Source organism: Rhinolophus hipposideros (genome assembly GCF_964194185.1).
Source record: "Rhinolophus hipposideros genome assembly, chromosome: 11".
NCBI lineage: Eukaryota > Metazoa > Chordata > Mammalia > Chiroptera > Rhinolophidae > Rhinolophus > Rhinolophus hipposideros.
The window spans coordinates 78,367,565-78,392,913 of NC_138057.1; the positions used below are offsets into that span (position 1 = coordinate 78,367,565).

At 45.7% G+C, this 25,349-nt stretch overlaps 1 protein-coding gene across 1 annotated transcript in view; it reads left to right on the plus strand.

The window, feature by feature from the left end:
• The window catches only part of GPR107 (G protein-coupled receptor 107), a 63,489-nt gene that overhangs the window by 18,924 nt on the left and 19,216 nt on the right, over positions 1–25,349 (plus strand). The window contains exons 2-14 of the mRNA XM_081067446.1: positions 3,621–3,743; positions 4,060–4,110; positions 4,360–4,439; positions 5,406–5,545; positions 7,258–7,295; positions 9,450–9,506; positions 12,855–12,965; positions 13,307–13,440; positions 16,632–16,707; positions 18,038–18,111; positions 18,500–18,617; positions 21,473–21,603; positions 23,756–23,799. Coding sequence (XP_080923572.1) covers positions 3,621–3,743; positions 4,060–4,110; positions 4,360–4,439; positions 5,406–5,545; positions 7,258–7,295; positions 9,450–9,506; positions 12,855–12,965; positions 13,307–13,440; positions 16,632–16,707; positions 18,038–18,111; positions 18,500–18,617; positions 21,473–21,603; positions 23,756–23,799 — 1,177 coding nt within the window. The remainder of the gene's footprint in view (positions 1–3,620; positions 3,744–4,059; positions 4,111–4,359; positions 4,440–5,405; positions 5,546–7,257; positions 7,296–9,449; positions 9,507–12,854; positions 12,966–13,306; positions 13,441–16,631; positions 16,708–18,037; positions 18,112–18,499; positions 18,618–21,472; positions 21,604–23,755; positions 23,800–25,349) is intronic.

Below are 25,349 nucleotides of genomic sequence, written 5' to 3' on the forward strand. Positions count from 1 at the left end.
TTATTCCGATGTTGAATATGGCTTGTTTTGCTTAGTGTATTACATCTGTGAGACTCATCCATGTTGTTGCGTATGGCAGGAATTGGTTCATTTTCCTTTATTTAGGTCTATGCAGCCCTTCTCATCTGGAGATTCTGCCAGAGGATTACACCCTAATGTCTTTTAACCTAAAAATAAAGGCCAAAGTGAGAGGCAACGAGCATTTATTTGAGATCCAAAAGAACAGCTATTTGGGAAGCACTGATGCAGGCAGAAACCCAAATAGTGTTCCAGTAAGGAGGGGAACGTACGGGGTATTTGATGAAGGGAAGGGGAAGAATGACATCAGTAGAGGGCATTTCTATAGGTAAGCTGACATAGTGATGCTAATTCTAAAGAAAGTTTTTGTTTTTCAGTGACAGTTGACATACACTATTACATTAGTTTCAGGTGTACAACATAGTGATTAGACAGCTATATAACTTATGAAGTGATCACCTCGATAAATCTAACACCCACCTGGCACCGTACATAATTATTACAATATCATTGACGATATTCCCTGAGCTATACTTGACATCCTCATGACTATTTTGAACTACTAATTTGTATTTCTTAATCCCTTCATCTTTTTTGCCCATCCCCTCACCCCTCCCATCTGGCAACCATCAAAATGTTCTCTGTATTTATGAGTCTGTTTCTGTTTTGTTTGTTCGTTTATCTTGTTCTTTAGATTCCACATATAAGCAAAGTCATACGGCATTTGTCTTTTTCTGTCTGACTTACTCCGTTCAGCACAATGCCCTCTAGGTCCATCCATGTTGTCGCAGAGGGCAAGATGTCATTCTTTTTTATGGCTGAGTAATACTCCACTGTAGATATGTACCACTTGTTCTTTATCCACTCATCCATTGCTGCACACCCGGGCTGCCTCCGCATCTTGGCCATTGTAAACAGTGCTGCAGTGAACATATGGAGGCACAGGTCCCCTCAAAGCAGTGTTCTGGGTTCTTCAGATACACACCGAGAAGGGAGGTCACTGGGTCCTTCTTTGTCTCTTGTTATAGCCTTTGTTTTAAAGTCTGTTTTGTCTGGTATAAGGATTGCTACCCCAGCTTTTTTTCCCCTCCCATTTTCCTGGAATATCTTTTTTTCTTTCTTTACTTAGTCTCTGTGTGTCTTTTGATCTGATGTGAGTCTTGTTGGCAGCAAGATTTTAATCTTCAGTCTGGTAGTCATGATATCTGCTTTCTAAGTTATCTTTGCAAACAGTTGTTTGGGACATAATATTGTGTTAGGCCCAGTCCGAAGGTTAATTTGCCCCGTTTTGACATTACAAAGGTTTGAGGAATAGGATCTGCAAGGCAATTCCTCTGAAATGGCAGCTCAGAGTCCATTTTAAAGTAGCTCCGTTTATATTACATGTCCTAAGACATCCATCGTATGTAGCTGAATTAACGTCTCCTGTGCTTCTAGGATGGTAGTAGCCTTTAACATCTTTGGGAGAATTAAGAACATAGATCATTTTCTGTAACGGTGAATCTCCCTTACAATTGTGAGAAAGGCTGTGAGCCTTAGCTTTTCTGGTTTTACGGTCTAGCAGCGCCCTGATGCCTTCCAAAAGATGCCTTGTGTTATCTTATCTGGCTTTTTTAGTTCTCCCCCGAGTGCCGAGTGCCGGTTTGCTGCAAGCTGCTCCATCCCACCAGGAAGTAGAAGTCTGGCCAACATGCTTTAAATGCATAGCTGGGCTCCTAGGAAAATAAGGGAAATTCCCAGGGGCCAAAACAAAAAAAAGTGGGGTGAGGGGAGAAGTTGCTGAAACTGCAGTGGGTAGCAGGACACGAGCCAGGGCTGCCCTGAGGCATTGCATACACTTGGACCCTAGAGCCTTGGATTTTGAACCGCCTGTGAGGGGAGCAAGAGCCTTAGACCCCCGTGGGGAGGGGGCTGGGACTGTCTCCCTCTGGCCCCGAATATGGGACTCTAAGAGATGTGCACCCTGAATGGTGGCACTGGTTAGGAGATAAAACCCTCCTAATGGAAATAAGAAGTGTGTCTAGCTATGTGTGTATGGTGGGGGTGGGCGGTGGGGTGCAGTTTGTGGTCTGAGGAAGGTCCGATCCACTGCCTCTCCTCGGCACAGCCTGATGCCCCTGGTATCTAATGCGTCCTCGTCTGAAAATGAAACATGCCCACCGGCTGTGAATGTCAGCAGAGACAACAGAGAGCAGAATTAGACCCCAGAGCACCTCAATATGTTGTCAGCTGTATTTAAAATTGAAAGAAACAAAGAATGCAATTTAAAAATAGGAGCAAGAAACAAACGCTAGCAAAAATAAATGACTACAGATTTGAGGAAGAACCAAATGAAAGTTCAAGAAAAGTGCTAGGCATAGAGCCTTGCCTTCAGGAGCGATTTAATGACTGTTAGCTTATTGCTAACAGTCCAATTCAGACAAATAATTCTCATGAAGCTCGTGAGTTTCTTTGTGGAACCTCAGTTTTAGAAGTAGTCACTAAACTGTTGTTCTGTTGGCCTACTCAACTGAAAAATAATATCAAGTAGGTGTTTTGTCACCAAAATGGATTTATTCGGGGAAAAAGAAAGGGTTACAACCCAGTGCATGCAGACATGGCAAGCCACGTGCAGCCTTGGGCCTGTGTGCCAAGATGGAGGGGTACTTATGGAAAGGAAAAGGAAGAAAAGGGAAGAGAAGGTTAGAACATAGAGCGTTATTATAAATTAAGAGTTCTTCCCGTAGGGGTCTTGCGATTTCTAGAGTGCGAGAACTTCCTTAGGCCCCAGCTCCTCCCATAGACCCTTCCGACTGATTATGTTTGCTTAAAGTTCCAGGTAGTTTTTGTCAGCCTTAAAATGTATTGACTTAGGATTGTAATCACCACTCGGAGACCGTTTCGAGCAGGTAGATAGGCCTGTGCCTACCTGGTGCAGTTTCAACAAACCTCAGGTTTCTCCTGTGTCCAAAAGATCCTGTCTCCACCTGGCTGGTTCCTAGGATTTCTTTTGCTGAAAGCTTTATTTTCTGAAAATCCATCATCTATAACATCATTTTTAGATGCCAATGAGCCTATGTAAAGAGTTGAATTATAGGTGAGAAAAGTAACGTGTGGCTATCCCTCGTCTTCCTGCAGTGGGAGGAGCCAGTTACACACAACTCCTAAGAAGGTTTATATAAATGAGTGTATTCACAGAACAGTTTGGGTCACTCCCCCACCCCCAACATGTTTTACATGCCTGCTGGATGCCAGGCCTTGTACCAGCGGGAAGGATGCGAGGATGACTGAAACATTGTTTTCCTCCTTCCCTGGAATTCGCATTCCAGCTGACCACCGAGTCTGCCCCCGGGACCCGGCCCGGGCCTGTTCCCAGTGCATCCGAATGAATTGCATCTGTGTGCTCCCTTCTCTAAAATCGTTGATATTTTATGACTTTCTGATGAGTCGTCTTTAGCTTTTGGAACAAGATAAGGTACCACAGTTGTATATTTTACTGAGAATATGAAACGTTGGTTAGCTAGCAGGAAACTAGATACTACAGCTTTTCAAGCAAAGGAATAGGCTGAATAATGAAGTGAACGTGTCTGTATTACTAACTCCACCACCGTAAACCTTTTCAGGACGACGTGCGACATAAGGTTCACCTGAACACCTTTGGCTTCTTCAAGGACGGGTACATGGTGGTTAATGTCAGTAGACTTTCAGTGAAGGATCCAGAAGGAGCCACACACAGGGACTCAACCGTAAGTGCCTTTCCGGGAGATCAGGGCCTTTACCCGTTCCTGTTGCTTAGCTGAGAGCTTTGCCCCGCACTCGATAGGAAGTGCCGGAATATTGAGAAAATGAACTTGTGAGCCGGCATTAGATAGCTTCACTTTAACACTCAACTTGTCATTCTTGACTGATTTTAGTAATGAGTGAGCCTTCTTACAAAACGAATGGTGAAAAAACGGAGAGGAGCGCAGGCTTAAAGGGCTTTTTCTGCTCTCTGAGGAGGGACAGGACGGATGGCAGGCCATTGTGCGGCACTCACCTCCACTCTTTTGACCCCTTTCTTAGATTGGATTCAGCCTAGACCGTACAAAGAATGATGGATTTTCTTCTTATCTGGTGAGCATTAAGTGCATGACCTGATTATTCCTTTCACTTGAGCCCAAGACACTGGGGGGGGAGGGACCCCTGCTGCCGTCATGCTGCTTTCCTGAGGCGGTGGCGGCTTTGACTTCTAGGCACCTCCTGGCATGCGCAGGTGTTTTGTTTGGAATGGACGTTGGCCCATTTGTTTTAATCCCGAAAGTGTTTGTTATTGTTCTAGCGTGAATGAATGAGGACACGTATAACTGGGGCTTCCTTTCCTAGGATGAAGATGTACATTACTGCATTCTAAGGCAACAGTTTGTCTCTGTCACCCTTCTAATCCTAGACGTCGCCAGAAGTGAGTAAGTAATTCCCATGTTCTTGCAGTTCATTCATAGAGGAAAGTTAGAGGGCATTTTGTCGTTAAGCTGACATTGAGTATCTCCCATGTGCCAGACACCGTGCTGAGTGCTGGAGATGAAAAACAAGATGAGGGGACAGAGTCCCCCTGAGGAGCTTGTAGATTCAGGAGGGCGGCAGAACAGCAGTCCCAGTGATCACGGTGAAATAGAGAAGTAAGAGGGCAGAGAGACTGACGAACTGTGGAAGACGAGCGAGAGCTCCAGGAAATCAGCCCTCTAGTGACTAGACTTTACCAACGCATAAGAAACGGAAGAACATTTCAGGCAGAGGGAGCATTTTATACACTGGCAGAGTAGCATGGAATAGCGTGGTGTGTTCAGTGAAGTGAGTTCATTATTCACATCCAGCTAAGGGAAGGAGAGGAAAGGCTCTTCCCAGTTAGTGCTTCCCTTCATCCTGACTGTGCCAGCTTAGGTCACGTGTCCACTCAGACCTGGAAACTCACTGGTCCCTCCTCGTGTGGAGTGGGATAAACAAAAGTGGGGTCTCTTAAGAAGGGAGGAGGGAGGAAATGCATACCCCGTAGGCTGTGAATAGTACCTCCTGCTCCTCACAGGTCCCCCAGACTTCCTATCTTAACGGCGTTCCGACCCCCTTGTGCACCAGTTTGTTGGACACGCTGCATATACTGTAGGGAAATGTGTGCGTCAGAATTGCGTGGTTGCTAAGAACGTCGGCCTTAGTGTGAGACTGGCTGGGTCCTCGCCTAGCTGCGTACTACCCTGTGCATGGTGTTAACCCTCAGAGCCTCCGTTTCAGCATCTGTAAATGCAGACGTAGGTAGGACCTTGAAAGGATGGCGTGAGATGGTGGATTTAGAGCTTGAAGCGATACCTAACCTGCGACGCTTACATGGCCAGAAGTGTTTCTTTGAACCTTTTCCCTTCTGTGTTATTTGAATGTAGAGTGAAAATAAGATTTCCTCCAGAAGTTGGTACCCAGTTACCAGAGATCATCTTCAGCAAGGATGAGAAAGCCCTTGGTCAGGGCCCGGGGGCTGATGGTGACCCTGTTTCGGCAGGCAGCCAGACTGAGAAAAAACAAGGTAACCGTCAAGTGGAAAGTAGCACTTTCTTCATGCCTGGTTTGTAGATTCTTTTTTGTTCCGAAGTCAAAACAAATGTGACCTTAGCATTGTTTTCTTTGGGAGGTCATACAAAAATGTGTAATCCTTAAAGAAAAATGTGGAAAATATAGAGAAGATGGAAAAAGAACAGTCATTTCTCCTTCCTCCCAGTGTTAGAATTTTCATAATGTAGGTTGCCATCTAAGCTTGTTGCTTAAGTCTAGAATATTTGAGTTTTACAATTCAGTCATGTTTATCATTTTAAGCATCGCTGATCTCTTAAGATATTTTATACTTATCGGGTATCCCATTAAATGGATACTGTGATTTGTTCAACCGTTCCCCTTAAGGAGACATAATTTTCATTTTGATGCTATTATAAAGCTGCATTAGACTTCTTTGTTTAGAACTTTTTTCATATATAAAACTTCCTTTAGGATGGATTCCTAGAATTGGAATATCTGGTTCAAAGGATGTGAATACTTTTGAGAATATTGATTGATACCTACTTTCAGTTCCTTTCCAAATGAGTTGTGTGAATTTATACTCCCATTGGAAAATGGTAGGACTAGTGCCCCCATCACCATGTCCTAGCCAGTACTGTGTGTGTGTGTGTGAGTGTTTAATCTCAAAGTAAAAGGCCAAAAGGGCATTCTTGTTTTTTGTATTCACTCTTATTACGAGGCCACACTTTATATGTTGATTAACCAAGTTATATTTATCACCTGTTTCATTAACTGTCACTTCTGTCTAATAATTTATGAGTTCTTGAAAGATCATTTATTACGTGTTGTATTATTTACACATTTTTCTTCAGGTTGTCAAAACTCTAACCCGATTTAAAGGGCACACAGAGATATTGTATCTGTGTGATGGTGGCATTTAATGTCTGTGCCCCACCTCCTGGCCAGGTTCCTCGTCCTCATGTAACCGTTTCCTGGGAGGAAGGATCCTCTTCTTTATATTCTGAAACGCTGTCCCTTCCTGCAGGGAGCTTAAGATCCTGTCTTCCTCATGAAGGGTATCTTAAGTAAAAATAAAGCACATCTCTGTTCCATGAAAGAAGCCATTAGCAATCTTAACACTCCTCGCTCTGGGGAAAAAAAAGTATGCATCATGCTAATATCCATTGCAAATAATTTTTCCACGTGTGTCAATAAATCTCAGATATTTATTTTATTTTATTTTTAAAGTGGTGAGAGTTTATTAGCGTTTATCAGAAGAGATAGTACACTCCAAAGAAATAGGAGCAGACCCTAATAGGAGTAGTAGAGTATACTACTACTCTAGTATATATAGGAGTATATATGTGAGTAGTGGCTCAAGGGCCCCCTCACATATATATTTTAAACAATGATCTGTTTTCAAATGTAATTACTTAGAAAATAAGGAAAGTCACTCCATGTGGCATCTCTGGCCATAACATCCACCAGATTATCTAGAGACGAGTTCCCATTGGTCCTGAATATTATGATTCATTAGGTAGCATTTGTAATACAACAGGTTCTGATTTGCCACTTCTGCAGCTCAGGAATTGTTTTGGGATCGGAAGAGATGGCAGCATATGGTCTCATCTTTTTGTTTGTTTGAATTCTTTGCTGTCAGACAAAACTAGAGTCTCATAAAATGGTACTGTAACATACATATGAGCTGAATCCTGCAGTAACGCCTTTTAAATGTTCTGCTTCTAGAGACTGGGGAGTCTAAAAGAAGTACAGTGGACTCAAAGGTAAGAACAGCCCGCCCCTGAGCTCGGCTTTCCTGCAATGTAGGTTCCGTGCATGTGCTTATATGTGTACACTGTTGACTGAACAGTGGTGTCGACTAAGTATTCCATCACCAAAAAAGGATTTATTGGGGGAAAAAGGAGAAAAAGGGCTGCAACCCAGCACGAGGAGGTGCAAGCCCCCGGCACGGTCTGGCTGTGGGCCCAGATGGAGGGTACAGAAGGCAGAGAGACAGGAAGTTAGAACCACAGAGAGAGTTTTATGAAAAGGAAGTTAAGACCATAGAGTTAACTAGGTGAGCTCATGAGCCTCCATGAGCTCAGCTCCTCCCAGGGGCCTCCAGCCTCATCAGTTTCCTTAAAGTCCCAGTTCATCTTTATCAGTACACATACATATGCACGTACACGTCCACACCTAATCTGTAGGGAGTTGCCTTCTGTTTGGGGAGATGATATAGACACACAAAGCAATTTCCGAGTAGAATTGAGTGCTGATGTGTACAACACTTGTGTGATGGAGGGTCACACAGTGAGTGGAGAGGGAAGTGAGCTACCTGGAGAGCCCTCTGGACGGAGGTACCATCAGGGTTTGAAGCTAGGTGGATTTGTTTGGGGAAGAAGAGAAGGAAGGGGATGAAGACAGTCAGAAGCAAAGACTGGAAGTGGAAATGAGCATGACAGGTGCCGGGCACTGGCCTGATTGAAGTAAAAGGAACACATTTGGGAGCAGAAAGAGGGAACTGAGATAATGCAGGGCCAGTTGTATCTGCTGCTTGCCTGTGAGTCGCTTAGTACGTAGCTGCATTCAGACCCACTGTCCCAGTATCGCAGTGCTTGTGCTCCAGTCACCCTGTTTTACTCACTAATGGCCCCAAAGTACAAGAGTAGTGATGCTGGCGATTCAGATATTCCTAAGGGAAGCCGTAGAGTGCCTTCTTTAAGGCACAAGGTGAAATTTCTTGACTTAATAAGGGAAGAAAACAAATCGTATGGTGAGGTTGCTAGGATCTACGAACAAATCTATCTGTGAAATTGTCTAATTTATAAATTAAACTTTATCGTAGGTGTGTGTATAGGGAAGAACATGAGCATAGCCTGTGTAGGGTTGGTACTATCTGCAGTTTCAGGCATCCATTGTGGAACGTATTCCTGTGGATATAAAAGGACAGTTTTCTAAAAGGTATCTAAAAGGACAGTTTGATAAGTTCTGACGTATGTGTACACCCGTGAAGTGTACACCACGACCCACCACGATCGAGATAGTGAACATATCTACCACCCCCAAGTTTCCTGCCATTTTGTCATCCTCCTGTCCTCAAGCCGCCACTGATCTGTCACTGTAGATTAGTTTTGTGAACACTTTATACAGATATGTTGTGCAGTATGTACTCTTTTTTTGACTTCTTTCATTCAGCATAATTATTTGGAGTTCACCTATGATGTTGCACATACCAGTAGTTTCTTCTTTTCTTTACTTGGTCCCTTGTACCAATGGCAATGTGTTGATTATTTGAAATAGGGACTCCATTGAGTCCAGGTGACGTGTCAGGATGTGACCTGGGTCAGAGAAGTGTTTCAGCAGGAAGATGGGCGGACCTGGGGCGCTAGTGGAGAGGCAGAAGAGATGGCTGAGTAAAGGAAGTGAGAGGAGCAGAATTTCCACTCTGTGAAAGGGGATTTCAAACTTCTTGAAAGGATGGTGAATTTTATTTTCAGGGAGCTTTTAAAGGTCACCAGATTTAGGGTTTAAGAAGAATGTGTTGGGCCAGCCCGGTGACTCAGGCAGTTGGAGCTCCAGTTCGATTCCCACATGGGCCAGTGGGCTCTCAACCACAAGGTTGCCGGTACTACTCCCGCAAGGGATGGTGGGCTGCGCCCCCTGCAACTAGCAACGGCAACTGGACCTGGAGCTGAGCTGCACCCTCCACAACTAAGACTGAAAGGACAACAAAAGTCCTAGAAGTACACACTGTTCCCCAATAAAGTCCCTGTTCCCTTCTTTAGAAAAAAAAAAAAAAAGAATGTGTTTGCGTGGTTGTTTTTTTTTTATTATATGTGCTGCCGAAGCGAGCACGATGGTTGTTTTTTTTTAACCTTTATTTTTATTAGCTTACTTTTTCTGCCAGCATCCTAAAACAGGTTGTTATGTCTTTTTAGGCAATGGAAGAGAAATCCTTCTCTATTCATAATAAAAATGGGACAGTTTCCTTTCAGGTATGTATTAGTCTCTCTGAGTGAAGCTTCATAGAATTTATCTCTACCATGTAAGAAGGTGAATTTTTAAAGGACTTTTGAATTTAGGCATGCTATGTATCAGTCACTTGAATACAGTAGCTCTCTCCATCACAAACCGACAAGGTGGATATTATTACCCCCCACATATGAAGTCATGAGTCTCAGAATGAATAACTTCATGAATGACCAGAGGAAGTAATAAGGCCCAGATTCCAACCCTGTGCTGCCTGGCTCTTCCACAACTCTGCCTCTCTAATCCCACGCTGACTCCCATTCAGAGTGCTCCAGAGCGCAGGAGTCTGTACCTGAAAGGACATTGGTGATCACTTAGGGTGATGTTGTAATTTAGAGATGAGTTCACTGAGACTCAGCGGCCTCCGGGGAGCTGCTCAGCTGTCACCATTACTAGCTACACGTGAGGGTTGTGGCAGCATCGCAGGCTGTGTGTGGGGTAGGACACGGGACTGGAGCTCAGCACCCACTAACTAACTGGGGACCTTGGACAACTCACTTACCTTCTGAACCTCGCTCTCGAATCGTCTAAAAATGAGAAACGATGGGACCTATCTCATAGGGTTGTTAGGCGTATCGCTTTTAGGAAACAAAAGTGCTCTCTGTAAAGTGCTATGCAAATCATCGTCGTCATTACTTTGTAAGAGTACTGCCTCGTTTCTAACCAGTTTTCCTTAATTGGCATATAATTTGCTTCAAGTGAAATGCACAGGTCTTAAGTGTATATTTTGATCACTTTTGACAGAGGCACACACGCGTGTAACCCACTCTCTGTCAAGATTCTCTGCATTTTTATCACTTTGGGAAGCCCCCCACCCCGTCTCCACCATTCTGAGTCCTTTCGCCATAAATTATTTTGCCTAACGATTTTTATGTTCTACAAATTTAGTAGGCATCGGTATTAATAGCTAACTGGAGCTTGTGGGCTGCTCACCTGCTCTGAATCCTCAGCAGCTCCCCGTCTGTCTCAGAGTAAATACCAAGTCCTTCCACTGGTCTGCGAGCCCACGGGGTCTGGCTGCTGTCACTCTTTTTTCAGCTCCCATTTGTCCCCCTTCCTCCCTTCACTCTGCTCCAGGTACACAGGCCACCTTGCTGCTCCTAGAAAAGGTCGAGCCTCAGGCTCTGCTCTAGCTGAACCCACTGGGAGGACACTTTTCCCTCAGAGTCCTCATGATTATTTCCTACCTCCTTTAGGTCTTTGTTCACGTGTCACCATGAGAAAGCTTCCTCCAATCACCATAATGTGAATGCAGCCCTCTCCCCTCGTCCATCCCCCTGCTCTGTGTTTTTCCCTTAGCACGCCTCCTTTCCAACATGCCGTAACTGTACTTATTATGTTCATCGTCAGTCTCTCCCTTTAGAAGGTAACCATAAGGGCAGGGATTTTCACCTGTTTTATTACTGATGTGTACGAAATTCCTAATCTTGGGCCTGGCCCATAATAGAGTCTCCCTCAATCATTATAGAGGTGAATGAATGAAAGCCAGGCGTTGTGCTAAATAGTTACATGTTATCATTATCTCAGTTCATTCCTCCCAACAACTCCATGAAGTAGGTACTGTTGTTCCCCTTTTGCAGATGAGGAAACTGAGGCTCAGAGGTTAAGTAACTTGCCCAAGGGGAGGATTCAAACCCAGGTTTGTCTGACTCCAAGGCCCATGTGTTTAACAAGTTTGCTTTACTGCCTCCTTAAGAAAATACAAAAGGTACTTTTCTCTTTTTCCCCCTCACCTTAAAATGCTTGTCAATAAAATTTTTGAATGTTTTTTTAAAGCCTTAAGGAAGGCGTTAGAAGACACACACATTTGTTAGTTACGAATGCATGAGTGTCAAGGGGAAAGCAGCACACAGACTGATTAAGAACATTGGTTGAAAGAGCCAGTTTGGAGGGTCCTCCGTGCATACGGCAGCCGTGCCCTGGCAGCCTGCCTTTTCTCTGGTTTCCGCTCCTTATAAAGGAGTTGCTGCTCTGCTGCCCAGTGTCCTCCTCAGTTGGGACCGTGCAGTCACACTGAGCCTTTCAGTTCCATCCACGGCCCAGGGATGATCGTGTGTCTACCCAAAGAAGGAAAGGGACTGTCAAGGCTTATCCCAGCTCTAAAGTTTACATTTTTGCTTTATTTTGTTTGGGTTTTCTCTTGCAGGGTCAGGTGCCTACTCTGACTGACCATAATGATTCTTTAGATTTAAAAAATATATATTTCTTAGAAACTTCATATGAGTCTTACTTTTAGAACTAAAAGTTACTGATATGTTTAGAAAACTTTTCTTTTTCTGGCTACCTTGCGTGGACTGAAATACACATCTCACGTTTACAGTGATGAGTTTGAGACACGGTTTAACAGGTTAATAATTTCAGCCTGAAGGTTCTTGGTCTTTTTCTTCCATCTTCTTATCAGATGTCTCTTTTCCCCATCCTTTTAAATTGTAAAGTACAGTATATGTACAAAGGAGTGTATAGTACCTACATTGAGTACAAATAGTTATGAATAATCCCCTTTGTAAACATCACCTGGGACAAGAAATAGAACAGTGCTAGCACCCACAAAACGCGTGTGTCCCTCACATCCCTTCCCAACTCTAGAGTAATCCCTATCACGGAAACATCATAATCACTTCCCTGCCTGTCTTTACAGTTAGTAACGAAAGTATATGTAGCCCTAAGTATTTTAGGCTTACAGTAAAATGTTCTGTAGAATAGACCAAAGAGTCACTTCTTTGATCTTACATATATGGTGTCTTTTGATTTACGTTAAACTTCATTTGAACACATGAAATTTATGAACAGCATAGGTAAATGTCTAAATTTACAATAACATTTATTACTGTTGTTTGAAATCATAGGTATAAATTTTAATGAGGGAATATTGGTCCTTTACCTTTTCAAGTATCAAATGAACGTCCTTTCTTTTTCGGGAGTACTTTTACCTAAAGAGCAAAATAGTATGTTGGCTCAAAAACTAGATAATTGCAGATATTTCTGCAGACTTCTGCCAAAACCCATCACTGATGGATAGATACGTGATAAAGCAAAGATAATAAAGCGTTCATTGTAGAATCTAGGTAGTGGGCATATAGGTATTTGCTGTATAATTCTGTCAACTTTTCTGTTAGCTTGAAAGTTGCCGTAATTAAATATTGGGAGGTAATCATAGAATAAGAAAACATCTCTTTAAATGCTGCTCTGGGAGAATTTGATTTATTTAAGTAGTCTGTTTTCTTCTGCTCATAGTATTCATGATTTATTTCTAAGATTTAAAAATTAAGCTGAGGATTTGGGTGCCTTTTAATTTTTTTCTTCTTCTCTTCCAGTTTTTCTTTCACATCAGCACCGATGACCAAGAAGGCCTCTACAGCCTTTATTTTCATAAATGTCTTGGAAATAAAATGTGGTCTAATGACAAGTTTTCATTCAACCTTGATGTGAGTACCATATGGAAACCCTTTTGTGTGGATTTGGTCAGCTGTGTAAAATATGAGCCATTTTATTTCTCTATAAGAATAGGTGTTAAGAGCACTTAAGCAAAGTAAAAGAAAAATGTGGCCAGAAGAACATCTCTGCTGGTGGGCAGGACAGAGGATTCCTGAAGAAGAAAACATAGAGCAATTTAGGATGTTTCCACTTCGGCGTGTGCATTGGAATGTGGTTGTTACCTGTTGGTACTCAATTTCTTAGACTTCAGTGAAACAGCTAAGATTACAAATGGCTGAATAGGGAGTGGTCTGTTCTTGAAAAGTAAAAATTAATTTCCTGTTGGTTTCAGATTGATATCACAGAGAAGAATCCGGACAGTTACCTCTCTGCAGGAGAAATCCCTCTCCCTAAATTGTACATTTCCATGGCCTTTTTCTTTTTCCTTTCTGGGACCGTGTGGATTCACATCCTTCGAAAACGACGGTAAAGTATTACTCCCTTGAGCCCTTCAACGTGGAGTGGGTTGGGATTTGCACACACTCACCTTTCGCTGGCTTCTGCACCGGGGACGAATTGGCACGAGCCTCTCGTTCTCTTCAGAGGGCATCTCCCCGAACCACAGGGAGGCTTTAGGAGGTCGCAGTGTGGGAGGACTTTGTGCTTGCTGTTTGCCTACTTCCCACTGCTTCATTTAAAAGGCAAGTCCAAATATCTCAGTAATACGCAAGCAACACAACATGTAGAAGACAAGTGGTTCCACAGCAAAGACACTTCAGTGCGGGGTCAGCTGGGGCACGTTGGTCCCGTTCAGGGGCTGTCTGTTCTTGGGAGGAGGTGAGTGACAGTGACCTGCTGCCTGGTAGGTCATGAGCTCCTGCTCGGTACCCAAGGCTTCAGCACAGAGTGGGCTGGGATCGATGCTGACCATTAGGTTGGTCTCTGGCGAAAACCTCTCTGTCGGCCTTTCTTCTGAAACCCCTGCAGCTTTAACTTCCTGTACTTGGCTCATGAGGGGACCAGCTGCATGTAGGTAGAGCTAGTGTTTAATTCTGTCTCCCTCCCCAAAAGCCGAGAACAAAAGCTGATTTTCAGTTAAAGATTAGTGTGTAGTGTTTGTTATAGGATAAGGCCCATAAATTGACTAAATGATGGGATGTGAATATGGTATTATAATATGGATTCAATTTAACAATAGTGAAGAACCCAAATACCAACTCCCTCTTTCTCTGGAGCACTGAGGCAGAAATTGAGACCTATTCCATCTCCGGGGGCCTGTCTTCTCGTGGACATGCCCAGCTGGGCTGTTGGGCTCGGCCAGGAGCAGTTGCAGGTTCCTATTTGCTGGAACATCCTTTACACCCACTAGATGGGAAGAGCTGCTTGTTTACCTGTGAAGGACCTTATGGAATCATTGTTGGACTAGATGATCAGGCAGCCATTAATTAGAAAAAGAGAGTCCTACAAATTCAGGCCATAAACGGGTGTTTGTGTTTTAGAGAAAGTTTTGCTTTTGCCTTTCTTAGAAAAGTAAGAACCAGGAGTCAGAGACCTTACTGCCTGTGTTCCTTGCTTCACTCTAAGTCGATGTTTCCCCGGCTATAAAACGGAGGCAGTCACAACTGCCCTGACTTCCTCTAAGAGCCTTGGATGTTTAGATTCAGGTGGTTACCCCCAAAATAATGTGTCGGAGAGGGTTTTCCACATCAGGATGCTATGCAAATACGAGGTACATACGAAACAGCTTACTAACCAGGTGTTCGAATGTCCCTTCATTTAGTGACACAGGTCATTGTCACTGGTTCACTTACGTGGAGCTGTGAGCAATTTTAAATCTGTGGCTCCCTGAGGCTGACCTACTTTGTAAAACATGTTTGAAACTTCTCGTTGAAGTGTAGTATACGTTCAGAAATGTCTGAGTCAAGCCCTCTGCCCCCTCCCCGTGTTTTTCTGAGTCTTAACAGCCAGTCGTGTGAGGTTGGAAATTCGAGTCATGTAAAGGATGTGACTCCAAGGCTTCCTCGTGCGTTCCAGAGGCTCGCAGCCCCTTGGAGCTGGAAGGAACTGAAGGTTCTTTGCCTCGTTTTATTGAGGCCTCAGGAGGGGAAGTGAGCTCCCTGGCTGGGGTCAGCTGACGGTACCGGGACTGGAACCCAGGGCTCCTCCTTATGCTGTGTGGCTCCTCTCAGCTCTGTCATTCAGCCGTGGGCCCCAGAGCTTGGGGCGGGGAAGCCTGGGGAAGTGGAAGAGAAAACAGGCAGCTGACAGCTTTTGAATACCAGCTCTCTGCTCAGTCAGGCACTTTGGTGTTGGTTATTTCAGCTCATCTTCCAGCAGGTAGGTCGGTGTTGCCCCATTGTCAGGTCTTGTTACCAGGCTTCAGGGCGTCAGGGAGAACCAGAACCTGAGCCATTTAGCTCTGGCTTCCATCACATCACCGCCCCAGCCGGGGATTTCATGAGGACTGCACGTCCTGCTTGCTGGGGTGTCTGAGCGAGCACCACTCTTGACAGAGGGTGGTTTTGCCCTGTGGGGAAATCTGGTTGCTACTCAGCAGTGACAGACTACCCTGGCCTTCCTGTTTGACTTCAAGTAGGCTGGCAGGCACGGGGCAGGAAATGCCCAGGGAGGAAATCAGCCCGGAAGCTGAGCCAGCTGAGCCTGCGTCAGTCAGTGCAGGACACACCCTCCTCGTCAGTCCGCACAAGGCCCTCGCCTCCATCCTCCCTTCACTTCCTACCCCCTCTCGCATCCCTTCCCTGCCACTCACGTGTATTTAGTACGTGTTGGGGGAAATTTGTGTATTTTTATAACTTAATAATGTTTATTGATGTTGCATGTATTTTTCATTTACTTACACTGTACTGTCTGTAGGTATTGTTCTTATCTTTCACGCAGTGATATCTGTTCTGTGGTTGGGTTTGTCTGATGTCACACCATTCCACATTTTTCACTGCTGTGACTTTGCAGATTGAGAGTGTGTGTTTCCTCCGTGTCTCTTACTCAAGTCTTTATTCCTTTATAATAGAGTTTAAAATTGTTCTCCATAACGGTCTCATGTGTCCTATTAGGTTAATTCCTAGGGTAAGGTGGGAAACGGTAAAAGAATATAGTGCCTGGCAGCCCAAAGGTGGATACTACGTACCTGTGGGGGCGTGGCGATGGGAAGGCGTGTCTTACTGCACTGGCCTGGTGGGTTTGGCCGGCTCTGGCCATGGAGGGGAGAGCAAAAGGCACGACCATCCCTGCCACGTGGCTCGGAACCCGCCCGTCCTCCGGGCTGCACGTTTCCCCTTCACCTGTGCCGAACCACCTTCTGCTTTCCTGGGCATTTCATGTCATGTTTTTGTAGATCCTTCCACCTCCCTCTTCTGTGGCCTTTCCAGGGTGGTTTCCGGGCAGGAAGCCAGCAGCCTCTGTAGATTTGCGTCTCATCAGGGCTCAGCTCGTCGTGTCTGGCTTCCATTCACAGCATTGACTTCAGTTAGAGGTGACCCTAGGCCTGCGTTCAAGGCCGACCTTACTGGCAGAAACGACTTTTTAAAAAAGGCTTCATGTTTGTGGTTTCCTTAGATTATATGTACTGCCTCCTTCTAAGTATGTCTGATGCCCGGAGCTTTGGCTGTCCTTTGGGAGGATGGAATATTTCTTTCATTCTTTTCTCTCTGTTTTTATAGGAATGATGTATTTAAAATTCACTGGCTGATGGCGGCCCTTCCTTTCACCAAGTCTCTTTCTTTGGTGTTCCATGCAGTATGTATTAGTATTTTGGGGTCATTTATGAAATGATGTACAATGCCTGTGTGATCAGGAAAAATCAGTTAGAAGAAGGGGTAGGTCAGTGGGAAATAAAAGATGAAAGAATTCCTTTCTCAGAAAGCCTCCTTTGGTTTGGGGGGAGTGGTCATGGGGGTAAATCATCCTTACCTCCCTAACACTAGACTTAAGATGTCTTCTGAGATTAGCTACAGACCCAGAGTTTTCCTAGAACACCTTTTTTTATTTTTTGTTTTTGTTTATTTGTTTGTTTGTTTGTTTGTTTGTGGTCATTTCTTGAGATTAGAGTGCCACGTGCTAAATTGATTCCATGGTTCCCTTTATTTTTCCAAATATTCCTTCATGTCCCCATTTGATTGGAAGTTCAGTGTTAGCACACTTATTTGAGAGAAAATGGATGCTCTGCAGATTGAGGCATGAGATTGAACTGAAGCTTTGACTGTTTAGGACTGATGCAAATTGAAATGAGCCCGCCCATGGGAGTAAGATCACAGCTTCCCCAATTTGGAGGCCTATGAGGCACCCGTGGGTGACAATGTCCAGACACGTGCTCTCTTACTGCACTTAAAACTGATGTCAGAAAACTTAAAAATGTCAGTTACCGTTTCAAGAAATGACAATTGTGTGGGTAATTTCTTATTTGGATCTGAGTGAAAGATTTTTTCTGGAACCATATAGATAACGAGTGCTAGGATCCTTGAGTCACTTTACTATCTAGATAGTCATTTGTGATAGAATGAAAGATGTATAAAGAAATTTATATCACCTTTGTGAGTTCTGTCAGGAAGCATTTGGGATACATGACTGTAACTTGCCCCTTTAATTAAAATGAGTTGGTAGCTTCAAGAGGCTCTAAATTTACAGATTTTTTTTCCCCAAAGAAAACATAGTTTTCTAAGCTGGGTGATTCCACGTAGATTTTTTTTGACTGACTGACTGACTTATTTACTACCGTAAGCAGCTGGGTGTGCAAGATAAAGTTCCTGGTTGGGACACTGAACGGACCCTGTCTCATTTGCACCTTGGAGATTTTAAAGAAAAGACTAGGTAGCCATTTGTCAGGGTGGGTCACCTGCCTCAGGAGAGGACCGGGGCTGGGTGTTAGTGACACTGAAACGTGCGTCAGGTTTCTCAAGCTAGCTGACGTTAGGGCACTCCCGTGCTTAACTGTGAATTGACAAGTGAGGTACGAGGGCGTGGGGTGGGGCGGGCATCCCCGTCATGCGGTCCTCTGGTGGCATTTCCCGTGGCACTGTCCCCTGAGGTAGGCCATCGGCCTTTCTGAAACGCAGCTGTTTGATTGCAGATCGACTACCACTACATCTCCTCCCAGGGCTTTCCGATCGAAGGTTGGGCGGTTGTGTACTACATCACTCACCTGTAAGTATGCGGGGACGCGTGACGTGCTCATACTGGGACACGACACGCAGGGATGTCGGCAGGAGGAGACCTGCCCCGGGTTGGCTGGCCCCGCCCTCCCATGGCCGCCGGTCTGGGTTCCTGCCATGCCAACGGTGTGTGGCGTCCAGACTTAAGAACTCGGGACTGTTGGCCTGCCCCTGGGAGGGGGTGGCCTCCGGTGGGGGTGGGCTGCTCCGGTAGTGGGGGGCATAGTGGACTATCAGTGAGAAGTGTTGCTCCCTGAAGGTAAATGTCCGGAATTTAGCCCCCTGTTTTATGCAAAAAGCACATGAAATTCTAGAGTGAGCAGTAGACTCTCCCCCACAGAGTGAGCCCCTTTGGTGTCTGTTTCATCTTTTCTTTTTAGTTTGAAAGGGGCCCTCCTATTCATCACCATCGCACTCATTGGCACTGGCTGGGCGTTCATTAAGCACATCCTTTCCGACAAAGACAAGAAGATCTTCATGATTGTCATCCCTCTCCAGGTAAAGGGACGCTATGCCTGCTCATGCTACTTCTGCTTGGGCACTTAGCAGGGCGCGCTCCAGGCCTGTCTGGGGAGAGGGGCTCGGCTCACCCAGAAACCCCAGCTTCTGCCCTCGGGGATTCTGTTTCTGAATTCTGACAGACCTAGACCTCAGGCCATTGCACTGGGAGGTGTTTGACCATCGTCATCTCTAGACCAGCATGTGGGCACCTGCACTCGAATAGAGAGCTGCAGCGAAGTTAGGGACGTGTACTGCCTTCTTTTCTGCACCTGTTTGCCCTGTAACAAAACAGTCCTCTTGGCAAAGAAGTTCAAGTACGTAGTGATGTTAACAGATTATTTTAAAACTGTGAATGACACCAGTGAGTTTCTTTTTTCCCGGTTGGAATCATTTTCCATGTTTAAATACAAAAAGTGAGCACTGCCTTTTTTTCTCCTTTAGCCACGCACAGGTGACTCCAGAGAGTTTCCACATCTAGAATATTAACGAGACCTCGGGGAGAGACATTTCTGAAATCCTTCCTGTGTTCGGGGCCCTGGGCTAAGGCCAGCCTGACCGGGTTTGAGCCCCTTGGGACAGGACCTTGTCTTGTAACATATAACCATCTTACTAGAGGCAGAACCTGGACGTAAAGGGCTCAAAATAAACAGAGCAGTCCTAGCAGGGATACACAGCTACTCTGCTCTGCTTGACCAAACAGGTTGAGAAAGTTGTTCTCGTCAGCCGAACTCCTTGTGGAGCACAGTGTAAACGTGGCAGGTGAAGGGAGGAAGGGAACGACTCCTGGGCGCCCAGATCCCTCCACTCAGCTCTGGCGTTTGGCAATTTGGCAACGTTTCCGGCAAAGCCACCCTCACACTCAGTAATACAGGGTCGTGTTAACACCAGATGGTTGGTATAGACCCGTTGCTGTTGGCTGCCGAGGACAAACTCCACCCAAATCTGAGCGATCTGGAATGCTTTGTGTGTTGATGGGCGTGGCCTAGATGTTTCAGGAAGGAACTAGGACGGAGGCAAAGGAGGGGTAGCAGACATGATTCTTCCTACCCGTGGATACAGATGCTGAGGGATCATACAGGTCACGGCCGGCCCGACAAGGCCTAGAGCTCTTAAATGATGGGCTGGTCATCTTCCCGTTGCCGTCCTGCTCCCCCGTCCCCTTTCTCCCTGTCACCATCCCCCCTTCGCCTGAACTGTGACATAATGGGGCACAGTCTTCCCAGCTCCTTCCCAGGAAGGAGCAATACACAGGGTTACGTGGCAAGTCAGTCTGAGGAAACGAGGGCATTTAAAAAATTAAATACCAGGAAGTTATGCATATTTAAACATACGGAGTAGTCTGGGAAGGCCTTGAACGTCAGCCCGGAAAGTTGCAACTGCTACCTGTTGGCCACAGAGAGCCACTGCACGTCTCTGAGTAAAGTGAGAGAGGTACAGAGTGGAGTTGCAAGAACATTGCACGCTGTGCTATTCCGTCACCTCTGGGAACGTTGTATTTCTTGTGTCAAGAGTATGAACTGGGGACACAATGGAAAGCCCTTGTTTTCCACTTTGTTTTCAGAGAGAGCACCGAGATGCAGGTGTTTAGGAGGGACCCCGAGCTGGATGTCGGTGGGAAACTGACCTTTCCAAATAAGTTTGGCATTTGTGTTACGTGAATATGGCTTCTGTGATGACTGAACTGATATATCTTAGATCAAAAGAGAAACCGCAACACTTAGAGCCTTCCCAATAATAGCACAGAGGAGGTTACATTCCCTGTAAAACTGTAAGGAATTCCCTTTGCAGATGGCAAGTCAGAGGACTTGGGACCACGGCTTCCTCATGGCGGGCAGATGTGGAATTACAATCTCTGCATCCCTACCTACCAGTAGTCTTCGGAAGAATCCCCATAGATAATGTTTCCCGAGGCTGAGGAGTGTCACAGGTTTTTAAATGTTACCACCTCAGTTCAGCCAGTGGAGGGACTTTCTGTACCACACTAAGTGGGGATAGACACACGAGGCAGACCCCTAACTCTGGGAATGACGCAGAACGTGACACCGGTGAACCTCATGGGGAGAGCTGAGCCGTGTCCAGTGGCGAGAACCTGGGCTGGAGTTAGGCCTGGGAGGACCCATGTGGCTACTCAGCCACTGGGCCGAAAGCAGCTTCTTTGCCACTCTGGTCTCTGGTACATCCTGGCACTGGGAAGGTTATTGTCCCTGAGAAATAGAGGTCCCCACACAGGGAGAACTTGGGCCTTAGGATTGACATCATGGCCAAACGGGATGTAAAGTGCCACCTGTTCGGCACCTGAGTGACTCTGCTGAGGCCACGGTGCCTGAAAAGCAGTGTCCTGAAAAGCTGTGTAAGAGAGAGAGAGACAGAGAGAGAGAGAGAGAGAGACAGAGAGAGAGAGAGAGAGACAGAGAGAGAGAGAGATAGAGACAGAGAGAGAGACAGAGAGAGAGAGACAGAGAGAGAAACAGAGAGAGAGACAGAGAGACAGAGACAGAGAGAGAGAGACAGAGACAGAGAGAGACAGAGAGACAGAGAGAGAGAGAGAGAGAGAGAGAGAACCAGGCAGAAGCTGTAACCCTGTAACCTTTCTGTGACCTACCTTGGAAATCACATGGCATCACTCCCACCTTACCCCGTTGGTCAGAGTCATCACAAACTCAGGAGGAGGACACAGAGACCACATCTTGGTAGGAGAGTGGCGACATGGTGCCAGTGGAGTGTAATCCTCTTTCTTGGTAGAAAGAGCGTGTGAGACTGGACGTAAGGCTGTGGCCGTGGACCCTGTTAGGGCTGTTGCTGTGAGGCTCTGCACATGCTTTGGGGCCTCAGCAACTTCTCGCGTCCTGTAGGTCCTGGCAAACGTGGCTTACATCATCATAGAGTCCACCGAGGAGGGCACGACTGAGTATGGCTTGTGGAAGGATTCTCTGTTTCTGGTTGACCTGCTGTGCTGTGGAGCCATCCTGTTCCCCGTGGTGTGGTGAGTACCCCGGGTGGGGGTGCAAGGGGAGGCGGAGAGGCTGCGCGTGCACCGTGAGGCTTGTCTGTCAGACCCGACAGCCGAGCCCGCCATTCCCAAACTGGTCCAGATCACGCTGGGCATCTGTGTAAAAACTACAGCTTTCTGGGTCCCAGACTGACCTGAATCAGTGTCCAGGGGCAGGGTCCTGAACGTGGGTCTTTATCAAGTTCCCCAGTGGGTTCTGATGGTCCTGTTCTGGCACCATGGCTGGCTTTTAGCACAGTTTAGACAATAGAGAAGGGTCTGGAAGTGAGAACTTGGTAGCAACATAAAGAGCAGCATGAATTTGAGAGGAAGTGAGTTGAAGAAATCCCGTAAATGGGCTTTTTGTGCCAAGTTAAATGGAAAATGAGAAAGTACATTAACACCAAGCCAGTGATAGGTCTCAGCACATGAACATTTTAGATATCTTTGGCATAGTTTTCCTAATTCCTGGAAATGGCAGACTGTGTACATGCATTGTGCCTCAGTTATGTGTAAAGAAGAGTTAGTGCCAAGTCAGTGGGTGATGAGAGAGAATATCCTCACTCAATCTCATGCAAAGTGAAGGAAGTTCATGGTTTGGTGGGAAGCAAGTAGAGGGGAAAAGCCTGGCAAAAATAAAACACCCTTATGATCGAGTCTCATGGCTACTTGAAAGCAATTAATTCTTTTGGAATAAAATTTAAAAAAATAGATTTGCCTATTTTCTTAGAAGTGTGGTGTCCCATGTTGTAATGCCCCATGCAGTAAGTTGATTTTTTTTAGGATGCTGGAATTTATCAGGTTAGTTTTTCTAATTGTTTAGAACATGGTACTAGTGGAGTGTAATCCCAGCCAATTAGATTCACTCTTAACCCCATTTCCATCGGACATCACACGTGTACACAGATCAGTTCAGCAGAGAAGAGAGAATACGAATGAGATTTTTAATCTCTACAACCTCTTCGTATCCTGCCCCAGGAGAAGTAACTCAGGCATCTGTGACAGGATGCCCAGTGATGTCTTCACGTAGAAAGAGCATTTTGTTGTTAGGGAACAGGCCCCACGCTTACATCTGTCACTCTTAGCAAAACAAGGGACAGGAGGGGTTGGGAGACTCAGTCGCGTGTGGCACTACGCGTGGCCACTTCCCGCGACTTGGTAATTACAGCAGATGCCGAATGGCAGATTCTTTAAGGTAAATATTCTGAAAATAGCCATAAAATGAAAAAAATCAGGTACTAGGGAAGTGATGTAAGAAACAGTGCAGTATCAGTAATTTTTTTAAAACATTCACATTCAGCCAGTGCTACTTAACTTTCCCATATTGCTCCATTCACTTGTCACATGTCACAGAGGCTAAAGGAGAAATGACTATTCACGGGGTCAAGCAAAGAGTGGGTGGTCGTGTTAGGACTGCAGCCTGGGCCTGGCCCTCTCCCCGCTGTGCCATATCTGTGCTCATCCTTTAGAAGAGTCTCCCTTGATGCCTTTGAACTCTACCTGGAACTCTGATCTAAGCTGCTTTGATAATGTCCATGTTCTCTTGCCTGAACTGTAATGATGGTAATTAGTTACCAGCACACACCAGCTGGAAAAAAGACCCATCCACAACGCCCCCCTCCACACACACACACACACCCAAGGCCAGCATTCTTTAGCCGAGTTATAAATCTCTGGTCAATAAAAGGCTGAGTTTGCATGAAGCCATGTGCTCACAGCTCCTAGACCCAGACTGTAGACATTGGCCTGTGACCTTATGGGGTCCCTTCTCTCCAGGTGAGCTCAGTGACCCTGCAGTGCCTTAGTGCTGGGTTAGGGTTGGGGGGTAGCTGTGGGACTGAGAGTAGGTAGAGAGATCAGGAGAGGTAAAGGACTATGCTTGGTTTTGTTTTCTGCTCTAGCTCAGGCCCCTGCCAGACTTTTTTCGGTCAGCAGAGGGCATCTTGAACTCTCAGGCTTGAGTACCACTCATGCTGAAGTGTTGATTCTCAATGATCCCGTGCTTAGGGAGAGTAGCTAAAATCATCTAGTCTGACCCTCTAAGTGTATAATTGAGGAATTCAAGGCCTCAAGTTACTAGCCCTGGAAATAGAGAGAAACGCAAATTTGTTAGCTAACCTTTTGTTCTCCGAATGTTTATTTTTAGGTCCATCAGGCATTTACAAGAAGCATCAGCAACAGATGGAAAAGGCAAGTTTTGTGTTGCTCAGCCTTCCCTGAAGCCTCGTGCCTGGGATGGCTGAGAGGAGGATGAGGACGCTGGGCCTCAATGCTCTGCCTTCCTGGGAAGCTGGTTGGGAGCCCTGGGGGCTTTGCAAGAGCAGCCAGGCGTTGTTTGGTGGAGAGGCCAGTGGTGACATTACAGAGACCAGTTGTACAGGGAGGCTTGGGGGTGATCGCTGCTTATTAAGATGATTCATTTCATTTCCACTCATGAGTGCGATTTTCACCTTCTCAGAACTGAGTCAGGAAGAGAAGATCTTGTGTTGGAAGGACCAACAACACTTCACTGTGAGAACAGGAGGTCTTATGGATTGGGGATGGCTATGTGTAAAGCCTCCCTTCCTGCTGATTTAACACGCTTTCAAAATAGATGTGTCGGTATTAATTTAAAATGCGCCTGATGCCAGAAAGAACCTTTAAAACTCTGGTTTTTAAGTGGCTATGCCATGAAAAGCCTTTTGCATTTCCTTGATTTTCCAACCGTGCCTCTCAAGTCAGAAAAGAAGCCACAGAGAAAATGTTCTGTGTGTTTCTGGTCTCGTTTGAAGAATGCCCACGACCGCAGGCTGCCCTGGCATGAGGGGGCGTTGCGGGCTGCGGGCCGGGGAGCCGTGCTCTCCAAGGTCGGGCGCTGCCTCTGCATCCTGGCCTCGTATACAGTGCTGCTAGCAGCATTCTGTAAGGCAGCTTATTCGTTCGTTGCTCTTAATACAGTTGTTTGCTGACCTGTTTTCTGATTATCAAAGTAACAAGGATTCATTTTAGAAAATTTGAAAAACAGGTAGTAGGTACGAATCTTGTTTCACACTTGCTATGTAATTAATGTCACTTTGCTATCCTTAAATTGAATTCACCCTGACCCTAAGGCTTCACACCAGTGTCGGGCAAGATCCCGGGGTCCTTGGAGCACAGTATTGGGGGGTATCCCCACCGTAGTTCCTGTGGCTGTCCCGCTATGTTACAAACACTCTTGCTTGGGGCAATCTGTGCATGAGGCTCCTTCTGAGGCTGGGGACCTGCTCGGAGCCCAGGCTCCCACGGCCCATCTGGCTTCTCGAGTGGCCTCAAGCCCCACTCGCAGAATGTGCCAGTCCTTGTTTTCTTTCTGGTCTTGGGAAGTAGCTCCTTTTGGTTTTCTCTTCTTTTCCTTCAAGGGCCCTGGGTTCCCTTCTCCCTCTGGAATGCCCTCCGGATCGATTCTTTTCAGGGAGTTTAAGTGGGAACGTTATCTGCAGACATCTTCTGATTTTAGCCTGGCTTCATAGCCTTTCTCTGAGCCAAGGAGCTCAGAGAGCCCTCCTGCCTTCCTGGAAAGGAATAAAGGAAAATGGCAAAAAATAAATTAGAGTTTTAATAAAGCACCTTGCCACAAACAGAAATCCAAAGTAGAAAATAAAAACTCACCTTCTGGGAATAATCATTGTTTGGGGATATTCTTGTCCTTTTTCTGGGGTCTTTTGTGCACGTTATAAGATGCTTTTATATATTTTTTTTTAACTTATGGATAGGTCTTTCTC